This window comes from Trichechus manatus, unplaced genomic scaffold (assembly GCF_000243295.1).
Source record: "Trichechus manatus latirostris isolate Lorelei unplaced genomic scaffold, TriManLat1.0 scaffold00027, whole genome shotgun sequence".
Classification (NCBI taxonomy): domain Eukaryota; kingdom Metazoa; phylum Chordata; class Mammalia; order Sirenia; family Trichechidae; genus Trichechus; species Trichechus manatus.
This window is the reverse complement of record NW_004443963.1, coordinates 14980593-15004011: the sequence shown is the minus strand read 5'-3', so window position 1 is coordinate 15004011 and position 23419 is coordinate 14980593. Positions and strand designations below refer to the sequence as shown.

At 50.6% G+C, this 23419-nt stretch overlaps 1 protein-coding gene across 1 annotated transcript; it reads left to right on the top strand.

Moving 5' to 3' along the window:
- Positions 1-121: 121 nt before the first annotated feature.
- PVALB (parvalbumin) lies at positions 122-19391 on the top strand. Its single transcript, XM_004373820.2, has 4 exons — positions 122-206; positions 1866-1998; positions 3330-3439; positions 19178-19391. The coding sequence occupies exons 1-4, from the start codon at positions 146-148 to the stop codon at positions 19204-19206; spliced, it is 333 nt and encodes a 110-aa protein (XP_004373877.1). The 5' UTR covers positions 122-145; the 3' UTR covers positions 19207-19391.
- Positions 19392-23419: the final 4028 nt, after the last annotated feature.

The following is a 23419-nucleotide window of genomic DNA, read 5'->3' as shown; positions in this document are numbered from 1 at the left end:
GGCGCCACCTGGAGCTGCGCCAGGGCGGGCGGGCGCGCGTGCACCTGGCGCGCGGCACTGCAGCGCTGGTCATATGAGCAGAAATTATGAGAAAAGCACTTTTTAATCTTTTCGCACTTGCTCTGCCCGCTCAAACAGTTGCAGGATGTCGATGACAGAATTTCTCAACGCGGAGGACATCAAGAAGGCAGTGGGGGCCTTTGCCGGTGAGCAGCGCGCTCCCCTGCGCATTCCATCCCCTAATCCTCTCCCCTTTCCCCTGCACTTCGCGAGCCCCGCGGCGGTCCAGTCCTCCCACCCCTCTTCTGCCCACGCATCCCGCGGGGCGCTGGGGTCCTCAGCATTTCCCAGACTTCGTCCAGGCGGAACTTGGCGCAGGCAGCGGGCAGGGAGGCCAGGCGTCCTGCCCGAGCGACCGAAACTTGCCGCGCTGAGGCCGATGTCCACGCGCTACGAAGACTCAAGGGTCCGAGATTAAGGGGGAAGTTCAGGGTCGGAGGCAGGACCTCCGAAGGCTCTGTGCGCTCCCGGGACTTCCACTTTAAAGCACGTGGAGGGGCTGCAAGCGCGCACGCTTTCTCACCCCTTTCCCCGACCCGGGGTGTGCACCAGACTTCCCACCCGGCGGTGGCCGTCGCTGGCTCCCCGTCTATCCGAGCCCCCTCCCCGTAGCTCAGCGGACCCGCAAGCGAGGTGACCTTCCCGGAGGAGGCCCTCCGCTCTGCCCAACCTTGCGCAGAGCATCCCTCACGCTTCCAACTTCTAGTCCCGGCAGGCGGGCTGCAGGAGGGAGAGGAGCCAGCAGCTTCACCTCTCCGAGCTGCCCCGGACTTCAGCGCTTGGCTGCCCCAACTGAGGCTCGGCAAGGGCGAGGGACTTGCCCAAGGTCACCAAATGTGGCAGAAGGGGGTTAGAACTGGGGTCTCCACTGTGCCTCCAGGACTTGGTCCCTCACCTGAGTGTCAGAGGAAGAAACTTTTCTTCCCTCCTGCTTTGGGCAGAGGAGAGGAGAAGCCGGACTCTTAACAGGATAGCCCTCCCGCCCCAAGTTACCTGGTCTAACTTTGTACCCTTTCCAGGGTGTTCTAAGGGTGGAACTTAAGACAGAAAATTGGGGAGCTCCCATTTCCTTTCTGCTTGGGGCCCCCTCCCCTTGGCAAGGAGAAGCTCTGGGGTAGGTAATGATCACTGCCTTGAGTCAACTTGCTACCTCTGAGGAGAAACTTAGCTGGGATCCTCAGGAGCTTTCCAGCCCTCCCCCACTCCCACAAGAATGGGTTTCTGCAAAGCCAAGACTTCTGGGTCCTCCCCTCCCTGCAGCCTCCTCCCCCCGCTGTGTGACCTTGAGAGGAAAAGTTGTCCTCTCTGTGCTAATTTTCCTGGCAACACCATCCGTGGCCACAAAGCAGGTGGGCTTTCCTCCCCCACCCCCACACATGCTGTGGCCATTCCTCACACCACCTTTGGGCACCCCTGCCCGCTCCCACTCAGCCACTGCCCCTTCACAGAAACAAGGTTCTCATGGGACCAAAAGCCTTGGTTTGGTGCTAAGGTGAGCTTCTTCTACAGAAAGCCCCTGCTTTGCCTCCACCATCAACACAGGGTGCAGTGGGCAGAGAGGCAGGTTTGGGGGCCAGCAAGATCTGGGTGCGAGTCTACGTCTTCCCCCACTAGCTGTGTGACCTTGGGCAAAGCCACCTCTCCTTGCCTAGGCTCAGCTCTCAGGTGGAGGCTCATCCCCTTGAATCCCCTCCCCCAGGCTGGCAGGTGGGAGTCAATCAGCCAATACTGTGCCCCCCCCCATTCTCCCACCCTTCCCTACTGCCCCTTCTGTGTCCTCATTTTAACTCACTCCTCCCCCACAGCTACTGACTCCTTCGACCACAAAAAGTTCTTCCAAATGGTCGGCCTGAAGAAAATTTGCCCGGATGATGTGAAGAAGGTGTTCCACATCCTGGATAAAGACAAGAGTGGCTTCATCGAGGAGGAGGAGCTGGGGTAAACTGAGTCCCCCAGGGGATGTCCATCCTGAGGCTCAGGGAGAAGGGGTGGAGTTGGGACTCTTGCTTCCAGGTTCCCGTCAGCCCTGCCCCTGCCGCCCTTCTCTCTGCACCTGTCACAGAAAATAACTGTGCATGACCACAGGGCTCAGACCCAGGGAGCCGGGGGAGAAATGCTCCAGGTGCTGTTGCTTCCAGAAGAATAAAACCCTCAGCAGAAAGCGCAGCTAACTAGGTTAAATTATAGCCACTTAATATTGCTAATGGAATGCTGCTACTTAATAATTTAATACAAATGAAGAGACAGTTTTTCTGTTGCCTAATACCATAAGCAAGGCAGAGGATGTTGGCTTTAGTATTTCATTGATTTTCATTTGTTTAAAGGCATCTTCCACCATCCTGCAGACCCCCACTCCTGTACTAGGGTGGCTAGACCTGGTTCAGGGAAAGTCAGGGGTGCAGAGCCAGCTTTGTGGATTCAGGAATCCTTAGAGCAAAGCAGAGGAGGAGAAGCCTATGACTAGGAAAATGCCAAACTGCATCAGCAGAGAAAGCTCCCATCATAAACTCCCTGGCCCACATCTGCTGGCCCAGCTGTGTCTGATGTCACCCTCTAGCCAAAGATGCTTTGAATTTTGTCATGAGGAGGAAGGAGAGGGTGTGGAAAGGGGTTTTTCAAGTGGGGACCTCCCCACCGATCCTGTCTTTCCCCAAAACCTTCCCACAAGGGTTCTATTTATCTGGACATTTCTTCTACCCAACCATGCCAACACATACATACACACATGCCCACACATGCGTGTGCATGCACACACACACTCAGGCTAACTTCTACCTGTGATCTAGGCATCACCTTCTCCAGGAAGCCTTCCGGGATCATTCCCTTCCCTTAGGCAGGATGGATGCATCCTCTTTGTGCCCTTCTCTGCTCCCCATCATTGCATCCATTACCCTGTGTGTTCTCTCTCTGAGGACTTGACCTCCTCCCCATCTTATCAGGCAGCTTCCTAAGATCATCTCTGTGTCCCTAGTATCCAGTATGGGCAAGGCACAGAGAAGGCACTTAATGCATGATGAATAAACAGACAAATGCAGGCGCCGAAGTGGGGTTGATCCTTAGTTGAGGCCAGCCTGCCCTTCCTGCATGCTCACCCACGAAGGCACAGCACAGCCCGGGCTGCCTGGCCTGGCACAGCTGCATGTGTGCTCACTGTGCTGCCTGCCCCAGCTGCATATGTCTGTCCTCTGCGCAGATTCCAGCCCACCAGCCATTCGGTGCAAGGTGACCTCGCCTGACTCCCTCCCTGCTCTCACCCTTTCCTCCCCCAGATTCATCCTAAAGGGCTTCTCCTCAGATGCCAGAGACCTGTCTGCTAAAGAAACCAGGACGCTGCTGGCCGCTGGCGACAAGGATGGGGACGGCAAAATCGGGGCTGAAGGTGGGTCACTGTGACTAGGGCCTGGCGCAGCGTGGGTCATAGGATGTCCAAATGCTTAAAAAAAGCATGAAGCTATGCTGGTTACAGGGAAGGGGAAGAAGGGGTTCTTTTACACCCCAAGATTAGGAAAAAAGGTGGGGGGCAATCCATTAGGTCTGAGAGCTTGGTCACAGGAGCTGGGGGGGGGGCAGGAAACTGGTATATTTTACTAAATTTAAACAACCCAAAAGGAATGGATTCTCTTTTCCCCTATTGGGTAGAGAACTCAGGAGAATGGGGGATTTTTCTGGAACTTTGCCTGCAGTTTTGCCTGGGCTCTGGTCCCTGCTCTGCCCAAGCCTGCTATGTGACCTTGAGCAGTCTCTTCCCTTCTCTGGGCCTCAGTCTGCCATCTGTAACCCGAGGAGATGAGGCCAACTGATCTCCAAGGACCCTTCTGGGGCTCTCACGTTCTTAGATTCCAGGGATGGAAATTCCTTATCTCCTAGCCTCCTCAGCATCTTGTCCTGGTGTTCTGTAACCTCGAGTCTCAGAAACTTGTTTGGCTTCATTCAGACATACCATTCCAGCCTTGTAGGAGAGACAGGGAAAAGAGCCAGCCAGGAGTCGTGTGGGAATCAGGAATAAGGAATATCTGGCCTTGCTTACTTTTCAAGCTTTGGTCTTATCACAGGCAAGGGACTGGCAGGCCACCACCCCACCCCTTCTGCTTTCACAGGCTTCTCTCTTCTAGACGTCACAGCATCCTCAGGAAATATCTCCATTTTGCAGATGTGCAAACTGAGGTTCAAGGGGCTTAGCCTAGTTCAAAGAGCTAGGACATAAGTGGCGGAGCCGGGATTTAGAGCCAAGTCTGAATAACTCCAAACCAGACCACTTTCCAGTGTGCTATGCCATGTTCCCTCCTACGTATGTAGGTGCATGGACTTGGCCTGGGCTGTCCAGGTTCAAATCTCAGCTCTGCCACTTTCTAGTTGTGTGACCTTGGACCTATTCAAGTAACCACTCTGGGCATCATTTCCTCATCTATGAACTGAAGGGATTGATAGTTTGTATCTCATAAGGTTGTCATGAAGATTAGATGTGTTAATATGTAAAGTGTATGGTACATCGAAAATAAAAAATAAAAAACTAAACCCGTTGCCATCGAGTCGATTCCGACTCATAGCAACCCTATAGGACAGAGCAGAACTGCCCCATAAGGTTTCTAAGGAACGGCTGGTAGATTCTAACTGCCAACCTTTTTTTGGTTAGCAGCCAAACTCTAAACCACTGTGCCACCAGGGCTAGTAAGTGCTGTATACATGTTTGTTAACTAATTTTTTTAAAATAGGGACTGGGTTGCATTCATCTTTTATCCCCAGTATCTAGCCAATACCTGACACAAAAACCAAACCCGTTGCCATCAAGTCGATTCCGACTCATAGCAACCCTACAGGACAGAGTAGAACCACCCCATAGGGTATCCAAGGAGTGGCTGGTGGATTCGAGCTGCTGACCTTTTGGTTAGCAGCCAAGCTCTTAACCACTGCACCACCTGGGCTCCACCTGACACAAAGCAGGCACTTAATTAACATCTGTTGCCTGAATGTAAGCACAGACCCCCATGCCTTGCTTCCCTCTCTGTCCCCATCAGCTGTGACCTTGGTCACGTCACCTGTCCACACCTAGGTTCCCTTGCTGGCAAATGGAGTACATGATTTTATCTTAAAACTGGCTTGGGCTTGTTGTGAAAATTAAGTGGCTATAGACACAAAATTGCTTTGGGAAAGGTACAAGGACTCTGCAAGGGGGAGTTGGGTTTATTAAAGTTTTATGCCAGAGATAAGAATGGAGCATCTCTAGCAAGGTCATATGCAGTGAGTCCCCTGGCCTTCGATGCCAGCTGTTCTTCTCATGGCTGGGAGGGAGGGAGGCAGTTTTAAAGGAGCCGAGTGGAAGGCATCAGAGAGACCTTGGTGGCTTGTCTTGGGTGATTCCAGTGGGCAGCAGGTCCCCCCCCAACTCCATCCTCACCGAGCCACTTATCAGTCAGCTCCATCCCAAGCCCTGGTCCCCACAAGGACCCCAACCCAGGCCTCCCGGCCTCCCTCCCCATTGTTACTTGCAGCCAATATGCCACAGCTCAGAAGCTCTGGGCCGGGTCTTCATGGCTGGCTGCTCACCGACAACCTAAATGATGAAGAAAAACCAGGGCAGGCTTTGGCCTGGTTCCCTGCCTGTCTCCCTGCCTCCCTCCCTGCCGTACTTGGATCTTAGGGGGATAAACTCTTCCAACAGATCCAGCAGAGATTTACCGAGCAGCAAGCCCATTGCCAGCAGTGGGGCAGAAGGAAAGATGAATGAGGCCCAACTCCCAGGGCCACCATTTCCTGGCTGGGCGACCTGAGCAGCGGCTCAGTGACTCTAAGCCTCAGTTTCCTCATCTGTAAACTGGGCGTGATAATAGATACCTCACTGGGATTGTGTGAGCGTTCCTTGCCATGATGTACGAGCGTGTTGAGTGCAGTGCCTAGCACGTAGTAAGTGCTTGATAAATGGTGGCTGCGATATTGTTTGTAATCTATCCGCACCTTGCTTGCAGTTCTAAGTATCTGTATAGAAATGAAGACCCACCATACCAGGCAGAGGGAGAGAGGTGCAGGCGGAGTTCTGTTTGGAGGGAGAGACAGCATGGGATCAGGCAGAGGGGTGAGGTCCAGGCAAGGTGTTGGCATCAGCAAAGGCAAGAAGGCTGGAAAGTTGAGGGCATGTTTAGAAAAGAGCAAGAAGATTGGTTTTCCTGGAAGTAGGAGGGGAGAGAGAAGTATTACCTGGGCATGTAATATGTGCCCAGCCCCATGCCGGGTTCTGTACAAGTACCATCTCAATTTACCTTGGAATGACACTGGACGTAGGTACAGATGCGGAAAGGGCAGTTTAGGGGGTCCAAGGTCACGCTGCCAGCGAGTGCCAGAGCCAGGATTCAAACCTGGGGCTATCTGACCACCCGGTCCAGGCTCTTCCCACCTGTGCTGCCTCCCACTGGAGCTTTAAGGTCAGAGCAGAGCCAACGGTGGGGGGAAAAGATGAAATGGGCAACCAGTGCAGATTGTGCCCCACGCAACACCTCCCCGCCTCCCACCCACCCCCCCACCCCCGAGCCCAGTACACTTCCTGGAGGAGGATGGGAAGAGTGAGCGGGAGTGATGATGCCCAAGAGGCAACGAGATGGGAGGGAGAGCCCCTTATGAGGCCCCGGGAGGTTCTGTTTCAGGTGCTCTGCTCCTTCTGACTGCCAGTGGGTCCCAGCCCTGCGCCCCAGCAGGAAGATGCCTTCCATTCCAGGTGTGACTTAGGGAAAGTCACACCATCTAACCTTCAGGTGCCTGGTCTGTAAAATCAGGGGTCAGCTCACTGGCCAATCACTAGGGTCCTTTGTAGACTCCACAGATATTGCGGTGGATAAACCTCTCAACAGAGGACCAGCTTGGCACTTCGGCTAGCTATGTGACCTTGAATAAGGATGGCGATAGCATCTAATTTCATGGAGCCCTCACCACGCACCAGGCACCGTGCTTAGCACTGCACTCGTGTAATCTTCCTAACTACTCTTAGAGGTGGATCCAACTAGTACCCCACTTTAGAGATGACGACACAGAGGCTCAGAGAGGCTAAGGGTCTGGCTGAAGCTGCACAGCTAGGAAGAGACAAGATCAAGATCTGAGCTCAGGTGTGTCTGCCTCCAAAGCCCATGGCCGGTACCGCCACCATCGTTCACTCATTCAAGGCTTAGCGAGCAGCTAACATAAGATTATTTCACTGATTGACTAACTGCTTGCTTCTCTCTCCCCCATTAGGATGTTAGCCACACAAGAGCAGGAACTTTGTTTTGTTCATTTGTGAATCGCCAGCACCTAGAATAGGGACTGGCACATAGTAGGGACATAAGAAAAGTTTGCTATTACATGAATGAATGAATATGTATGTGTGCAGGGATGAGGATGCCTTGCTGCTGCCTGTAGGGGGAGGCAGTCTGCAGGCCAAGGCTAGAGACCTGTGTGGGCTGGGGGCTGGCTGGCATGCAGAATTTGCTGGGGGAACCCACAGGCAGGTACCGCCTCAGTCCCCAGCTCTGTTTGTCCTTCTGAAGGGGAGTGACATTCATCGGTTCTTTAAGATCCCAGGTTGAAGGGGGAGAGTCAAGAGACAAAGTTCTAATAATAACCCTTTGCATTCCCGTCTCTGGGACAACTTCCCGGAAGCTCGGAGACTTACACAGATGTGGTTGATTGATTGTTGGAGGCCAGTGCAGTGCTGACAAGGGGGGGTCTTAAGGGAGAAAAGGAGAGACAAGCTAGAAAGGGTGGGAGGTGCCAGAACCCCAATTGCAACTGCAAAATGCAAGTACCCACAGCAGGCGAGACTCACTACGTGACAGGTACCTTTCCCAGCACTTTGCCTTCCCAACGCTGGACGTCAAAACTGAGCGTACATCGGAGAGACCTGGAGGGCTCAGGAAAGCACTGGGGGCCAGGCCCACCCCCAGGATTCCTGATTCCTTAGGTCTGGGGTAGATCCCAAGCTTTTGCATTTCTAACAAGTTCTCAGGTGATGCTGATGGTCTGGGGAAAACACTTCGAGGACCACCTCCTTACAACACTTCTAGAAAGTAGGTGCCATCACTATGCCCATTTTACAAATGAGGAAATCAGAGGCACTGAGAGGTTAAGCTACTTGCCCTCACTCAGCTGCCAAGTGGCAGAGCCAGGATGGAAGCACAGTGATCTGGCCAGGCTTGTATCACCTCTGCTTCCCTGCCTCTCACATGGGCATGTGTCCCCAGCCTGGGCACACCAAATGTGACACCTGCTCGCAGGGACCTTACAGACTGGCAGGAATAGTGGTTACCATCCATTTGGCACTTCCTGTGTGCCTGGTGCTACACATGGGCCTTACTTCTATAGCTCATTCAATCTTCACAGCAGTTCCCCAAAGTAACTTTGTGACCCTCGCTGTATAGACGAGGAAACTGAGGCCCAGAGAAGTGAAGCAACTTGCCCAAGATCACACAGCTCATGTGTGTTCGAGCCCCACTTCAAACCCAGACACTCACGCTCGTCACCACTTACTTGGACAAGACACATACAACCCACGTACACACTGTGCACACATGCAATCCCAGTGTGCCTCCCTGAAACTCGGTCGGTCATGGGTCCAGTTTCTCATGCTTCAATCCTGTTCCAACTCAAGAGCCTGCGCTTTGCTTTTTGCCTTTGTTCGCTGCAGAATTTCCAGTCAAAATTATTGCCTGACCATTGCGTCTCCACCCACGCGCCTGAAGGCATTTGCCTTTTCTGCTTCCTTCCGGCAAAATCTGTTCTCTTATATCCTTAAGTAGTCTATTTAGCATCGGAAGTGGAGTGATGGAGTAAGCCCTCGGACTGTGGCAGCATACCTGAAGTTAGACAGAAAATACTAAACCCATTGCTGTCAAGTCGACTCCGGACTCAGGGCGACCCCACGTGTGTCAGAGTAGAACTGTGCTCAGTGGCTGAGTTTTTCTAAGTAGATCGCCAGGCCTTTCTTCTGAGGCACCTCTGGGTAGACTTGAACTGCCAACCTTTTGGTTAGCAGCCGAGTGCTGACTCCCAGACAGAAAACAGAACTCGCCAACTGCATGTGCGCCAGCTGTGCGTATGCCGAAGCCTTTGCCTGTCTCTGGGCATACAGTTCCTCATCTGTAAAGTGGGGATAAAAATACCCACCTAACAGAGTTGTTGCTCAAATTAAGTGAGATTGTTCTGGAAATGATTGTCTGAGCAATACTTTTTTTCTCTCCTCTTATTTTATATATTTATTGTTATGTATATTTTGTTTGTTAGCCACCTCAAAAGCCTTTGGAAGTAGTGGAATACAAATCCTCAAATGAAAGGAAATTGAGTCTAAGATGGGAGAAAAGTGAGAGGCTGCAAGGAGAATCTCACCTGCCTCCCTGTAATTCCAGCCCTCTAGCCCGTATGGGATTTGATTTCCAAGGAAGGCGAGACGTGAGGATCAGGGCTGGGTCCTGGCCGCCAGGTCCTGGATGCCGAGTCCTGGCCGCCAAGCCCCAAGGTGAACAGTGCTTTGTCCATGTCTCATGTCGCCCTCGTACCAGTCAATACGGTCTGGCAGGCAGAGGCTGTGACCCCAACTTGAAACGTGGAAACTTAGGCCCAGAAGACGTTAATGGAACCGGGGTCTCCTGACTCCGCTATTCTCTCCAGCAAGGCCGCGTGGAGACATTCGAGTTATAAATGGTTCCTGTGCTTAGCAAGCTGCTCATTTTTATTCCTGGGTGGACCTTGCCTAACTCCAGCCTTATGCTGCACCAGATAAGATTGAGCAAAGGGAGAAGAGTCAGCACTGCTTATATAACTGCCCTCAGTGAAAAGGAGCAGTAGTTAGGGCGGAAAAAGACGTTCACTCTCCGTTTATCCCTCTCCTCTCTGGGTGGTACAAACAGTTAATGCGCTCAGCTGCTAACTGGAGGTCTGAGGTGCCGCAGAAGAAAGGCCTGGCAATCTACTTGCGAAAAATCAGCCGTTGAAAATCCCATGCAGCACAGTTCTACTCTGACACGCACAGGGTCGCCATGAGTTGGAGTCAACTCAGCGGGAACTGGTTCTAGTTTTCGTGTCTGTGGGATATAGCTCGTGTCAGAATGCTTGTTATTAGTTGCTGTCCAGTCGATTCTGACTCATGGCCACCCCATGTGTGCAGAGTAGAACTGCTCCACAGGGTTTTCAAGGCTGTGACCTTTCAGAAACAGATCGCCAGGCCTGTCTTCCAAGGTGCCTCTATGTGGGTTTGAACCACCAACCGTTCGGCTAGTAGTCGAGTGTGTAATCACTTGCACTACCCAGGGACTCCTGAGTCAGAATGCAGAGCCATTCAACTCCATCCTTTGAGAAAGAGATCCACCCTGGCATGAGCCATGCCTGAGTTAGAATCTTCCTCACTGAGTGACTTTTGGCCTCAGGGTTGCCGTAAGTAAAATGGGGATAAGAAAGCGCCAAGATGAGATGGGCCAACACGCAGGGCAGTGCCTGGCACAGAGTGGGCCCCCAGAACTATTGGCGCTGCCTCCTCGCGGCTGTCTGGCGTGACCCCGAATGACTCTGCCCCCATTCTCTAGGATGGGAAGGTGATCCCTGTTTGCAATACCAGTTTTAATAAACCGAGCCTGGGCTCTATTTAGAGGCAAGGTGATAAACCAGGAGGCCGGTTCCTTCATCCTGGTCATCACAACAGAGGGGAGGAGAGAGCCTTCCAGCCGCTGACTCAAAGTCCTTCTCAGTTTCGCTTGGGGCTATCCGCCTGTGCTGCTCTCACCTGTCAATACTTTCTAAATTTGTCCAATCCCCACAGCACCCCGGACTGGGCAGACCTAATTAGGCTAATTTCAGTTTTCTGAAGGAGAGAGGAGGAAAGTGTCCTTCCAGTGTCTGAATCTCCATCAGCTGCCTGCACCAGCCACCGCCCATCCCTGCCTGCCTGGTCTCTTTCTGATTGGACCATAAAGATACCAGCAAGCTGGCCCCAGAGGGCCTTCCAGGAGGCTTGAGACTGAGAAGGTAGTGCTATACTTGCCTATCTTTTTAGAGGAAGAACTTTCTGGATCCTTCCAAAAGAGCACTCTCCCTCACACCTCAGCAATAAGAATTGATTTAACTAAGCTCCCCCTTGGTGCCAGGCACTGTATTAGACACTCCTCGTCCATTATCTCAAGCATAACTCACCTGTGAGGAGATATGCTCAGTATCCCCATTTTACAGATAAGGAAACTGAGGGTCAGAGACTGAGGTCCCATGGATGGGCGTGCTGCAGGTGGGATTCTAGTCTGAATTGTTCTGATAGTGCCGGAAACTTATATCAGGGCAGCTGGTTGCTATTTAGGCTTCCTGTCTCCTCTGTTTGTGTCCTCCTTGTCCTTCTTTAGTTTCAGGGTCTTTTCGGTGGTGGTTGTTATTTCAGAGTTCCAGTCCATGTCAGTTTTCCTGGGAAGAGCCAAGGGAGGTGGGACTAGCATTTATTGACCACCTACGATGTGCCAGGCACTGTTCTGAAATATTTCAATTGTATTTTTTCAACTGGTCTTCCCAATAGCCTTGCGAGTAGGCATTATTATACCCACTTTGCAGATGAGAAAATGGAGGCTCAGAGAGGTAAAATACTGACCTAAGGCCAACCAGCCAGGAAATGATGGAACATGATTCCAATCCAGCTCCAGAGTTGCTGGAAGTTGTAGGCAGGTGCCAGGGTGGAGGCAAGAAATGGTAGAGGTAATGGAGACAAAGAATAACAACAGCAACAGTGATGATAACAAAGGTCCCAGTGCCATTTACAGAGCCCCTGCTATGTCACAGGCAGCAGCCTGGCATTTCAAGGCTTGGCTTTAGTGGATTGATTTATAGAAGCATCTTGATAACAACAGCTGCCAATTGCTTGAGTGCTTGCTATGTGTCAGGCTCTGTGACCAAGCCAAGGGCTTTAATGCTGGTTCCTCAGAACAACCCAAGAAAGTAGGTGCTCTCGTGAGCTCCATTTTACAGATGAGGAAACCAGCACAGTGAGGCGAGGTATCTAGTTGAAGCTACAGAAGCAAGAAACTGGGGGAGCTGGGGGTTGAGCCTTAGCCTGTTGCTCCAAACACTGTGTGAGAGCTGGCAGGGAATTTTCTAGGCTTGTCATGGCAGAGGTAAGGAAATCAAAACCTGGAAGGGTGAGGTGTCTTGTCCAGGGACACAGTGGACGGTGGAACAAAAACTACCACCCCAACTTCTGACACCCTGCTCCCCATCCAGGATCTTCCTGCAAAGTCGGACTTTGCAGGGTCTTTGTTTGCCCATTTGTTTTTCTTTAAGGAGAGCCCTGGACATTTCAGAGGAGACCTTTTGATAGGAGGCTGTTGGTTAATTGACTGGTTCCTAAGTGTTCTGCCCTGAGGGAGATACATAAGAGACAGAGAGGTGACTTCTGCCCTCTATTTGTCTACTAAGTGCCCGCTCAAGGTACTGAAAGGATAAAATTAGAATCCCGTGTTCTCTGCAAAAGCCCAGGCACGCAGCAGGGTGAGGCCCTGGCTGCTTCAGAACAGACCCCAGAGCAAGCAGGGGTCTGACTGACGAGCTCTGAAAAGCCCTGCAGCTCCCAAATACCTCCCATAGTTGTTGCTGTTGTCAGAGCCGTTGAGTTGGTTCCGACTCACAGCAACCCCACGTGCAATGGAACAAAACACTGCCTGGTCCTGCGCCATCCTCACAATGCTTGAGCTCATTGTTGCAGCCACTGTGTCAGTCCATCTCGGTTGAGGGTCTTCCTCTTTTTCTCTGACCCTCTACTTTACCAAGCATGATGTCCTTCTCCAGAGATTGGTCCCTCCTGATAATATGTCCAAAGTACTTGTGACAAAGTCTCACCATCCTCACTTCTAAGGAGCATTCTGGCTGTACTTCTTCCAAGACAGATTTATTCGTTCTTCTGGCAGTCCATGGTATATTCAATATTCTTCACTATCAGCTTCATTCAAAGGCATCAGTTCTTCTTCAGTCTTCCTTATTCATTGTCCAGCTTTCACATGCATATGAGGCAACTGGGTCAGGTGCACCTTAGTCCTCAAAGTGACATCTTTGCTTTTGAGCCTTTCAGAGAGGTCTTTTGTAGCAGATTTGCCCAATGCAATATGTCACTTGATTTCCTGACTGCTGCTTCCATGGGTGTTGACTGTGGATCCAAGTAAAATGAAATCGTTGACAACTTCAGTCTTTTCTCTGTTTATCATGATGTTGCTTGTTGGTCCAGTTGTGAGGATTTTTGTTTTCTTAATGTTGAGATGTAATCCATACTGAAGGCTGTGGTCTTTAATCTTCAGTCAGTAAGTGCTTCAAGTTCTGTTCACTTTCAGCAAGCAAGGTTGTATCATCTGCATATTGCAGGTTGTTAATGAGCCTTCCTCCAATCCTGATGCCCCATTCTTCTTCATATAGTCCAGTTTCTTGGATTATTTGGTCAGCATACAGATTGAATAAGTATGGTGAAGGGATACAATGGTGAAAGGGCACACCTTTCCTGATTTTAACCCATGCAGTGTCCCCTTGTTCTGTTCGAACCACTGCCTCTTGGGTATGTACAGCTTCCTCATGAGCACAATTAAGTGTTCTGGAATTCCCATTCTTTGCAATGTTATCTATAATTTGTTATGATCCACACAGTCGAATGCCTTTGCATAGTCAATAAAATGCAGGTAAACATCTTTCTGGAATTCTCTGCTTTCAGTTAAGAGCCATCTGACATCAGCAATGATATCCCTTGTTCCATGTCCTCATCTGAATCTGGCTTGAATTTCTGGCAGTTCCTTGTCTATGTACTGCTGCAGCTGCTTTTGAATGATTTTCTGCATAATTTTACTTGTGTGTGATATTAATGATATTGTTCAATAATTTCTGCATTGTGTTGGATCACCTTTCTTTGGAGTGGGCACAAGTATGGGTCTCTTCCAGTCCGTTGGCCAGGCAATTGTCCTCCAAATTTCTTGACATAGATGAGCGAAAGCAAAGACCTCCCATAGTCTGTCCTCCGCAGCCGACTGCACCTAGGCCCATCTGGTGTAAAGGTGATTAACGGGCTCTTTGCTCACGGGCGCCACAAACAGTTAAGCGCTCAACTACTAACCGAAAGGTTAGCAGTTCAAATCCACCCAAAGGCACCTCAGAATAAAGGCCTGGTGAACTACTTCTGAAAGGTCACAGCCATTGAAAACCCTATGGAGCACAGTTCTACTGACACAGTTGGGGTCGCCATCAGTTGGAATAGGCTCAATGGCAGCTCATTGCTAATGAGCAACCTGAGAGTCCTTCATTTCCAGGGAGCAGGGAAGAGAGGTTGGTGTGGGTTAGGAAACAGTAAAGACGAGTGTCCCCTGTTGACCATCTCTGCAAGGACAGGCTTGGAAGAAGGACTCAGGCCTCTTTTATCCTAGGACAGAGCAATTCAGGGCCCCAAACCCAGGAATTAAATGGCAGGTTGAAGCTGGAGAGAGTTCAAGATTCCACCCCAGCTGGAACTCCAGGCCTACCAGGAATGGCCTTTCCATATTCATGTAGGGGAAATTCTTGAGACTAGAGGCAAAGTCCTGGCTCCGCCTCTTATTTTTCACATGACCTTGACACTTCACCTCTCCAGGCCTCCATTCCCCCATCTATAAAATGGGAATCTTCCCATTTACCTCCCAGGGCTGTCATGAGAATTATATGAGTTAAGTCAGTACTTGCTGAATTCTAAGGAGGACACGTGTGCCATTCGTTCATTTGGCATTCATTTATTAGCTTCTGCTGTGTGCCAGGCCTATTCCAGCTGCTAGGAGAGTGGTGAGCAAGACAGACAGAGTTCCCTGCCCTCCTGGAGTTTACATTCTAGTCGGAGGAGACCGACAAAAATAAGATCATTTCAGAGAGTGCTTAGTACCATGAAGTAAATAAAAAAGGGCTAACGTGACAAAGTCGTGGGGGCAGAGACATTTGAGCTGGGACACACATCACTTCGTACCTAGGTCACAGCAGGTCAGAAACCTCCAGGCTAAAGAAGGCAACCAAAGAGCATAGCTTGAGTCACGCCTGCTGTGTGACCTTGGTCAAGCTGCTTAATGCTTGGGCCTCAGTTTCCCCACCTGTAAAACGAAGACCAAGATATCTCCCTCATGGGATAGCCATGAGAATTCATTGAGATCATGTATGCAAAATGCCTCCTATGCAGCATTCAATAAATCCTAGTTACTTATTATATGGAGTCCCTAGGTGGTGCAAATGGTTAACACGCTCAGCTGCCAACAGAAAGTTTGGAGGTTCGAGTTCACCCAGAGGTGTCTCAGAAGAAAGGCCTGGCGACCTACTTTCAAAAAAACCAGACACTGAAAACCGTATGGAGCACAGTTCTATTCTGACACACATGGGGCTGCCATGAGTCAGAATCAACTCAACGGCAACTGATCTTTTTACTAATTATATAAATGGACAATATTAATAAAAGTAACAACAATAAAAGATTTCTCAAAAGAATCCCCTGCCCACCAAAGTGGGCAGGACCATAGAGACCCATGGCTCATGGCTGAGAAAGCAAGTGCTTTGATACCTAAGAGGTGGGGGGATTTTTTTGAGAGTGTTTGTTGCTTGGTTATTTATTTGGGATTCCACTCATGCCACTCACATTATTACTCAGCCTGAGAGCCTGGGAGCTTTTAGGACCAGGTGGTGGACCCTCCCTCTCTCCTACCTGCAGCCTCCTTTAGTGGCTGCACAGACCCCCACATCCAGGCCAGGTCAAGGGACAGTAGTGTCCATTTCCCAGGTCAAACTCCAGAAAGGTGAGGAGCCCAGGTGTGTGTCCCTTCACCAGTACCAGGTTATTTCCATGATAACAGGCATGGTTTTGTTGTTTCTTGTTGACTTTATTTTGATACAATTTGAGCCTTGCTGCAAAGGCAATACAGAGAGTTCCATATACCCTTCACCCAGCTTCTGCAAATGGTAACATCTCAGGTAACAATGGTACAGTTATGAAAACTAAGGAATGACGTTGGTAGGCTTTTACATCTGTGTTTCATATAAAGTCTGGGGAGGGTGGGGCTTACGTCAAGGAAGCCCAGATAGTTGTTTTGGCCTTTTGGGAGCCATTTCACATGCAGTTTTTCATCTGCTCCTGGAGAGAATTGTCAGTGCCCCCACCCTTCACCCCAGGGGCAGATGAAGGAACTGAAGCCCACAGAGATGCATTTTCCAGCAGATAGGGCCAGGCTAGGACTGAAGCCCCTGACTCTTGATTCCCACCCTGTGCCCTCCCCACATCACAACACTGCATTTCCAAGAGGTAATGGGGACTGGCTGAGCCAGGGTCCTGCATGCCCTGGCAGCCTGGAACATGGTGTCTCAGGGACACATGGTGGTACGTGGCAGCAAACTCCTTCTTGCCTGCTCTCATTTCCTGGAGAGAAAAACGCCAGAGAAGACATTCCCTGGGTCCCCCTTTATTCCAGAGGAAGCTGAAGTCCTGGCTGCTGAGCCATACCCCTTTTGACCACTGTAGTGAGGACCTCACAGTTGAGGGGTACGGAAATCAAGGACAGAGGAACTAACAGTGGGAGCTGAGGACCTACCACACACCAAGCACCTGACATACCTCTTATCTCTTTTGACCATCTCTACTCCAGGAGCTGACCAAACCAGTTGTCCTCAAGTTCGTTCTGACTCATGGTGACCCCATTGTTCCATAGAGTTTCAATGGATGATTTTTTAGAAGGAGAATGCCAGACCTTTCTTTCAAGGCATCTCTGGGTGGACTCAAACTTCCAACCTTTCGGTTAGCAGCCTAGTTGCATTAACTGTTCGTACCATCCAGGGACTCCAACCTTTATTCCTTTTATGGATGATGACAATGAGCTCAGAGAGATTAGATGCCTTGTCTGAAGTCACACAGCCCATAAGCAGTAGAGCTGGATTTGGGGCCAGGCCTCCTTGGCTGTGCTTGTCCTATCACACATGACTCCATTCCAGCAGTTACTGGGTCTTTCCCAAATACACCCTGGTGTTTCCTGCCCTCCAAGCCTTTGACTGGAGGTATCCCTTCTCCTCCATCTGCTTTTTCCTATAGGAATCCTACCCCTACCTAAAGGGCTCAGTCAGAAGCACCTCCTCTCTTGAAGGTTTTCCTGCTGCCTTACATAGAAGACACCGCTCCTCCCTCTGAGACTTGAAGCCTTTGCACCTCTCATCCTTTCACAGACATTATTGCCCCTCAGTATCACGCACTGCGCCCATGCGGGGAGACAGCTGGCTCCCTGCCTCCCTTCCAGGAGTTTATGCTCCAACGCAGACAACAAAAGAGTCAGCAAGTACAAACTCAAAAATATTCTGGAAATGGTCAGTGCTGGGGATCTAGTAAGACATGGTGATAGCAAAGAGGATCACAGTGGTGGGCGGGGATCACTGCTTTCGCCAGGGTGGCCAGAGAAGGCCCCTTGAGGAGTGACAGTTGAGCTGAGAGCAGGTGAGTGAGGAGCTAGCATGAGAAAACCTGGGCCAGCCGAGTGAACGGGGCAGAGAGAACAGCAAGTGTAAAGATCTGAGGTAGAGATGCCCCTGCATGCTGGAGATTTAGGGAAAAGGTAGCGATGCAGAGCAATTCTTGCCTGTCTTGTTTCCCAACTTGACCAGAAGCTCCTGTGGACAGGGACCAGCTCCTGTCCCCCTGGGTCACCCCTCACCTGGTTGGGGCTGCCCTTTGTTAATTTGTTAATTTCGGTTGAGTTGGAGTCAATGGTGGGAACTTTGACCGCCCCTTAGTGCCGACACCGGTTACTGACACCAATAAGTAATATCTGCTGGAGCATGGAAGCTGGGCATTGCCGGGAGGGAGGGGCGGGTGAGCCCACGGTAAACTTGAAGGTAAGCACATGTGACGGGGGTTGAAGGAGGACCTTGGACCTGGGAGTTTGAATCCTGGCTTAGCCCTGAAAGCTCCAAAAAGTTACTTCCCCTCTCTGGGGCTGTTTTCCCTTTTGTAAAATGGCAATAATAACCCCCAGTTTCCTGGCTGTTTGTGGAGTTTCAGTAAGGTACTGTGAGAGTGGAGCCTAGCTTACTCCGACAACCTGTACATGTTCACGTCTCTTAGCTTCGTAGAGATGATCCCATGTTTAGATCTTCCTAGGGTCATGCTGGAGCTTAGGGGTGGAGTGGTTAAGAGCTTGGCTGCTAACCAAAAAGTCAGCAATTCAAATCCACCAACTGCTCTTTGGAAACTCTATGGGGCAGGGGTCATGCTTGGTCCTCCTGGGATGGTGGCAAGACAAGCACAGTGGTTCTTGAACCTGACTGCTCATCAGGATCATGACAACTTCCTTCTCACCCCAGGTCTCTTAAGTCAGAAATTCCAAGGCAGGGGCTTGGGAATCTGTGTCTTTTTAAATTCTGCAGTTGATCCTGGTGAGTGGTTTGGGAACAACTAGACAAGTGGTTGAGAAAGAGCTCGGGTCCAAAGTCAGACCAACCTGGGTTTGGATCCTGACTCTGCCTCTTACTAGCTACATGGCCTTGTAAAAACTGCTGAACTCGGTGCCTCAGTTTTCTCATCTGTAGAATGGGAATAATGATAATATGCACATTATACGATTATTGTCAGTGTCAAATAAGATACTGTATATAAAGTACTTAGAATAGTGACTGGGATATAATAAACATTCACAAAAATTTTATTGTTATTATTATTAATAATATGATGAGCCCTGGTGGCACAATGGTTAAAGCACTCAACTACTAACCAAAAGATCAGCGGTTCAAATCCACTAGCAGCTCCGTAAGAAAAAGATGTGGTAGTCTGCTTCCATAACGATTTACAGCCTTGGAAATCCCATGGGGCAGTTCTACTCTGTCATATAGGGTCGCTATGAGTCGGAATTAACTCATCGGCAATGGGACTTTTTTAGGTTTATTGTGAACAATATTTTGTGAGTGGCATGATATCATGAGGCAAAAGATACAGTAGGCCCACCATTTCCCATCTCACTTCATTCATTCATTCATTCCCCCACTCCCTCACTCCATCACTCCGGGTGTCCTGCAGCAGATACAGGAACTGAGAGAAAGCTGTGTGCTTGGGAGCGTGGCCAGCCTCCTTTGACCTCTTCACCTCTGATTCACCTCCCTTTGTCACTTTCTCTTGCAGAATTCTCCTCTCTGGTGGCTGAAAGCTAAGAGGCGCTAACTGCCCTGGCCTTCCACCTTCCTGCCCCGAACACCTCACCTCAGCTCCTCTCGCCGCCCTCCTGCATTCTGTTCAGTTTGTTTATGTTATTTTTTACTCTTCCCATCCCCTACGGCCCTCGAATGACACCATTCTTCTGGAAAATGCTGGAGAAATAATAAAAGCTGTACCAATCGGACTCTATCTGCCGGAAGGAAACAGGCTTTGTCTTCTCAGACATACCTGGATGGGTAGGGGCGGCAGAATTCAGACAGAAAAGATGGGGTGGGAGGGAAATTTACCAAACTCCTTCTCTGCATTTCGATCCTGAGCGTGGTACTCTGTACAGGTTGTCCATTTAACCTTGCAACCATCCCATAAGGTAGGTGATGAAACTCCCATTTTACAGATAAAGACTCTAAGTCTTGGAGAGGTGACGTGCTGTGTCTAAGCCACACAGGGAGGACTTGCTGGAACTGAGATTTCAACTCAGGTCTGTGGATGGATGGATGGATGGATGGATGGATGGATGGATGGATGGATGTATGCATGGATGGATGGATGGATGGATGGATGGATGGATGGCGGGGGGGGTTGGGGGGGTGGATGGATGGATACCTCTGAGATTCCTTTTGTTACAAATGACAGAAACTCAATTCAAAGTAACTTAATCAATAAAAGAATAGATTAATTGGTTTATGTGCCTGAATAGTCCAGGAGTGGTCTTCAGGAAGGTCCCTGAGTGGTGCACAACATTTGCACTGGGCTAACCTAAAAGAGCCCTAGTGGCACGGTGGTTAAGAGCTCAGCTACCAACCAAAAGGTTGGCAGTTCGGATCCACCAGCTGCTCCCTGGAAACCCCATAGGGCAGTTCTACTCTGTTCTATAGGGTCACTATGAGTTGGAATGGACTTGACCACAATGAGTTTGTTTGGTTTTTTTTTTTTTTTTTTTTCGCTAACCTAAAGGTTTGTGGTTAGAACCCACCCAGCAGCACCACAGAAGAAAGGCCTGGAGATCTGCTTCTGTAACAACTACAGCCAAGAAAACCCTATGGAGCAGTCCTACTCTCTCACACATGGGGTTGCCATGAGTCAGAATCGACTTGACAACAATGAGTTTGGCTTTTAGGTCTTCAGGAACAGCTGGATCAAGGGCTTAAGTGATATCATCAGGACCTCATCTCAGCACTGCTTTCTTTTCTGCTGGGTTCATTGTCAGGCAGGCTCTCCCTTCATGATGGCAAGATTTCCCCAGCAGCTCAAGGTGTACATGCAGCAACACTAGCAAGAAAAAAAAAAAAAGGAGCTTCTCTTTCCCACTAGCTCCATCAGTTTTAGTAGCTAACATTTATTGGGCACTTACTCTGTGTTGAGCTCTGTGCTAAACCCTTTCCATGATTCTGTCTGTACAACAACCCTATGGTGTGGGTGCTATTATTATCCTATCGTGCAGGTGAGGGAACTATGGCACTGAGAATTTAAACCATTTGCCCAAGGTCACACACAACCCTGCCGTCAGCCCCAGAGCCTGTGCCCCTCCCTGAATCAATCACAATGGCCAGAAGGATGGGAGCCCTGACTGGATTGTGCCATCTGCAGGAACAGGTGGGGTGGGTCACACAGCAAGCTCATGGTCTGGCAGTCGGGGAGTCGTGTCCCAGCGGAAGTCAGAAAGTGATGGGAGGATGCTGAGTAGGCCTGGGGAGAGGGTTATTTTAGAGTTCCTGGTGTAGGAACTGGAACGGTGTTCTCTTTCTCATGTTGGAAGCCACCAGACCCTTTCACTAGGCTCTGAGGTGTCACCCTGGGCAAGCCATCAGAGAAGGCTTTCACTGAGGGCAACACCTGGGTAGGATCCAGGCTTAGGGGCAGGATGGACAGGCCACCTTCCAAGGTGTCAGCCAGGCATAGCAGGCAGGGGCCCAGGCCTGGGAGGGGACTTGGGACCAGAACTGGGAATTGGGCCAAAGCAGCAACAAGGCCCTGGGAGGGCCACCCTCCTGTGGGCTCAGCCAAGCATTCCCAAAGTCTGCTTCCGAAGGCCGCAGGTGAGCCAGAGAGAGGTGAGTGGGCAGGTCAGTGGGAATATGTGTGTATGAGCAAGAGATGGCTTGCATGAGAGTGCATGCATGGAGGACACATGTGCACACGTGCTCATAAAAACAGGACCTGGGCAGGCCCAGGTTTTTGTGTAGGGTCTGAGGGGGCCCAACTTTGGACACTGAGGATGGGTGGGAGTGGGGAAGATGAAGAGGGGGCCTCCACCTTAGAGTGTGCCCTAAACTGGGCCCACATGGAATGCAGGAGGATGGGCAGGAGCTGGGAGGATCTGACCCAGAATCCAGGACAGGCAGGCCTAGACAACAGCTGCTACTGCCTGCTGGCCTGGAGTGGCCCTCAAGGGCCCACAGTACCTCCACCGCCACACCGAAATGAGAGCCCACACATCGCAGTTCAGACTCAGGGCAGCAAACAGTGCAGCAGCAGCCAAGCCAGGCGTTGGAGAGCAAGACTATTCGACCACTCCTTTAGGGGTCTCAGGATAATGCCTCAGGGCCCTGTTTTAAAAGGATTTGTCTGGAGCATGGGCGGGACAAGGAGGAAATGGCTTCTCTCGGCTGGCAGGGAAAGCCCTGAAGCTCCTGCACAGTGGTTAAGCACTTGGCTGCTAACCGAAAGGTTGGAGGTTCGAACTTGCCAGCCACTCCATGGGAGAAAGATGGGGCAGTCTGTTTCTGTAAAGATTACAGCTTGGAAACCCCATGGGGCAGGTCTACTCTGTCCTTTAGGGTCACTATGAGTGGGTTTTAACCATATCATTTCATTTCCTTCTTTTAACAATCGTATGGGGGCCGCCTGAGTGGCCCTAATGATTAAGCACTTGACTACTAACTGAAGGGTTGGTGGTTCGAACCCACCTCAGAAGATAGGCCTTGTGATCTGCTTCTGAGAGGTCACAGCCTTGGAAACCCTGTGGAGCACAGCTCTACTCTGCACATATGGGGCTGCTATGAGCCACGATCAACTCTATGGCAACTAACAACAACGATAGGATGGTAGGTGGACTCCCTGGATGGTGCAAATAGTTAAGGAGCTCTGCTGCTAACCAGAAGGTTGGAGGTTTGAGTCCATGCAGAGGCACCTCAGAGGAAAGGCCTGGCGATCTACTTCCAAAAGACCACTTGAAAACCCTATAGAGCATAGCTCTACTCTGACACATATGGGGTGGCCATGAATTGCAGTTGACTCAACAGTAGTAGTTACAATTATTACCCCCTTTTTACAGAGCACATTTGCGTTAGACTACTAACCTAAAGGTTGGCAGTTTGAACTCACCCAGGGGTGCAGTGGAAGAAAGGCCTGGTGATCTTCTTCTATAAAAGATTACATCCAAGAAAACCCTATAGAGCAGCTCTACTCTGTCACACATGTGGTCATCATGAGTCAGAACTGACTCAACAGTTTGTTTTTTACAGATAAGAAAACCAAGTGCCTCCTGGGACACACAGCCAGTAAGTGCCAGAGCTGGAGTGAAACATGGGACCTAATGACCCAGAGCCAGGTTCTTCCTCAGCTGCTGTGCACCACACGGGGTGACAGGAGGGTTCATGGGACAGTGGTGGTCAGGGAAGGCATAATAACCAGGTGATACTTACGGGGACACCAGTGGTCATTCACCAAGCCCTGTCCTCTGACCCCTGCCCTCCTGCCTCCGCCTGAACACAGGTCCCACCATGCGCATGGAGGCTGGGGCATGACACAGCAGAGCCTGGTAGCCTGGGTCTCATAGGCAGGAAGAGCCTCCGATTTGGACTTCCGGCATCTCTTCAATTGAGACTAAACCCTCGAGTCGCTGTAACTCGGGTTTGGCAGTTTAATACACTGAGACCTTCCTTATATGGAGGTGGCCTCAGATACTTGTACACATTCCCACGGCGGCCTCCTAGCCAGTCCCCTGGCCCCCTATCCCTTCCCAATTCACTCCCCACACAGAGCTCAAGGGCTCTCCCCAAAACCTAGATCAGATCACATGTCACTCTCTTTCCTAAAACACTTCGGTGGCTGCCCGTTGCATTTATTAAAGACCCGACCAAGCTCAGCCTCCCCACCCTGGGATGGCCCAGCATCTCTCCCAAACCCCTCCATCTTGGCCCTCCCTCACCCCCTCTGCCTTGACCCTTCCCCCTCCCCCTCTGCCTTGGCCCTCCCCCATCCCCCTCC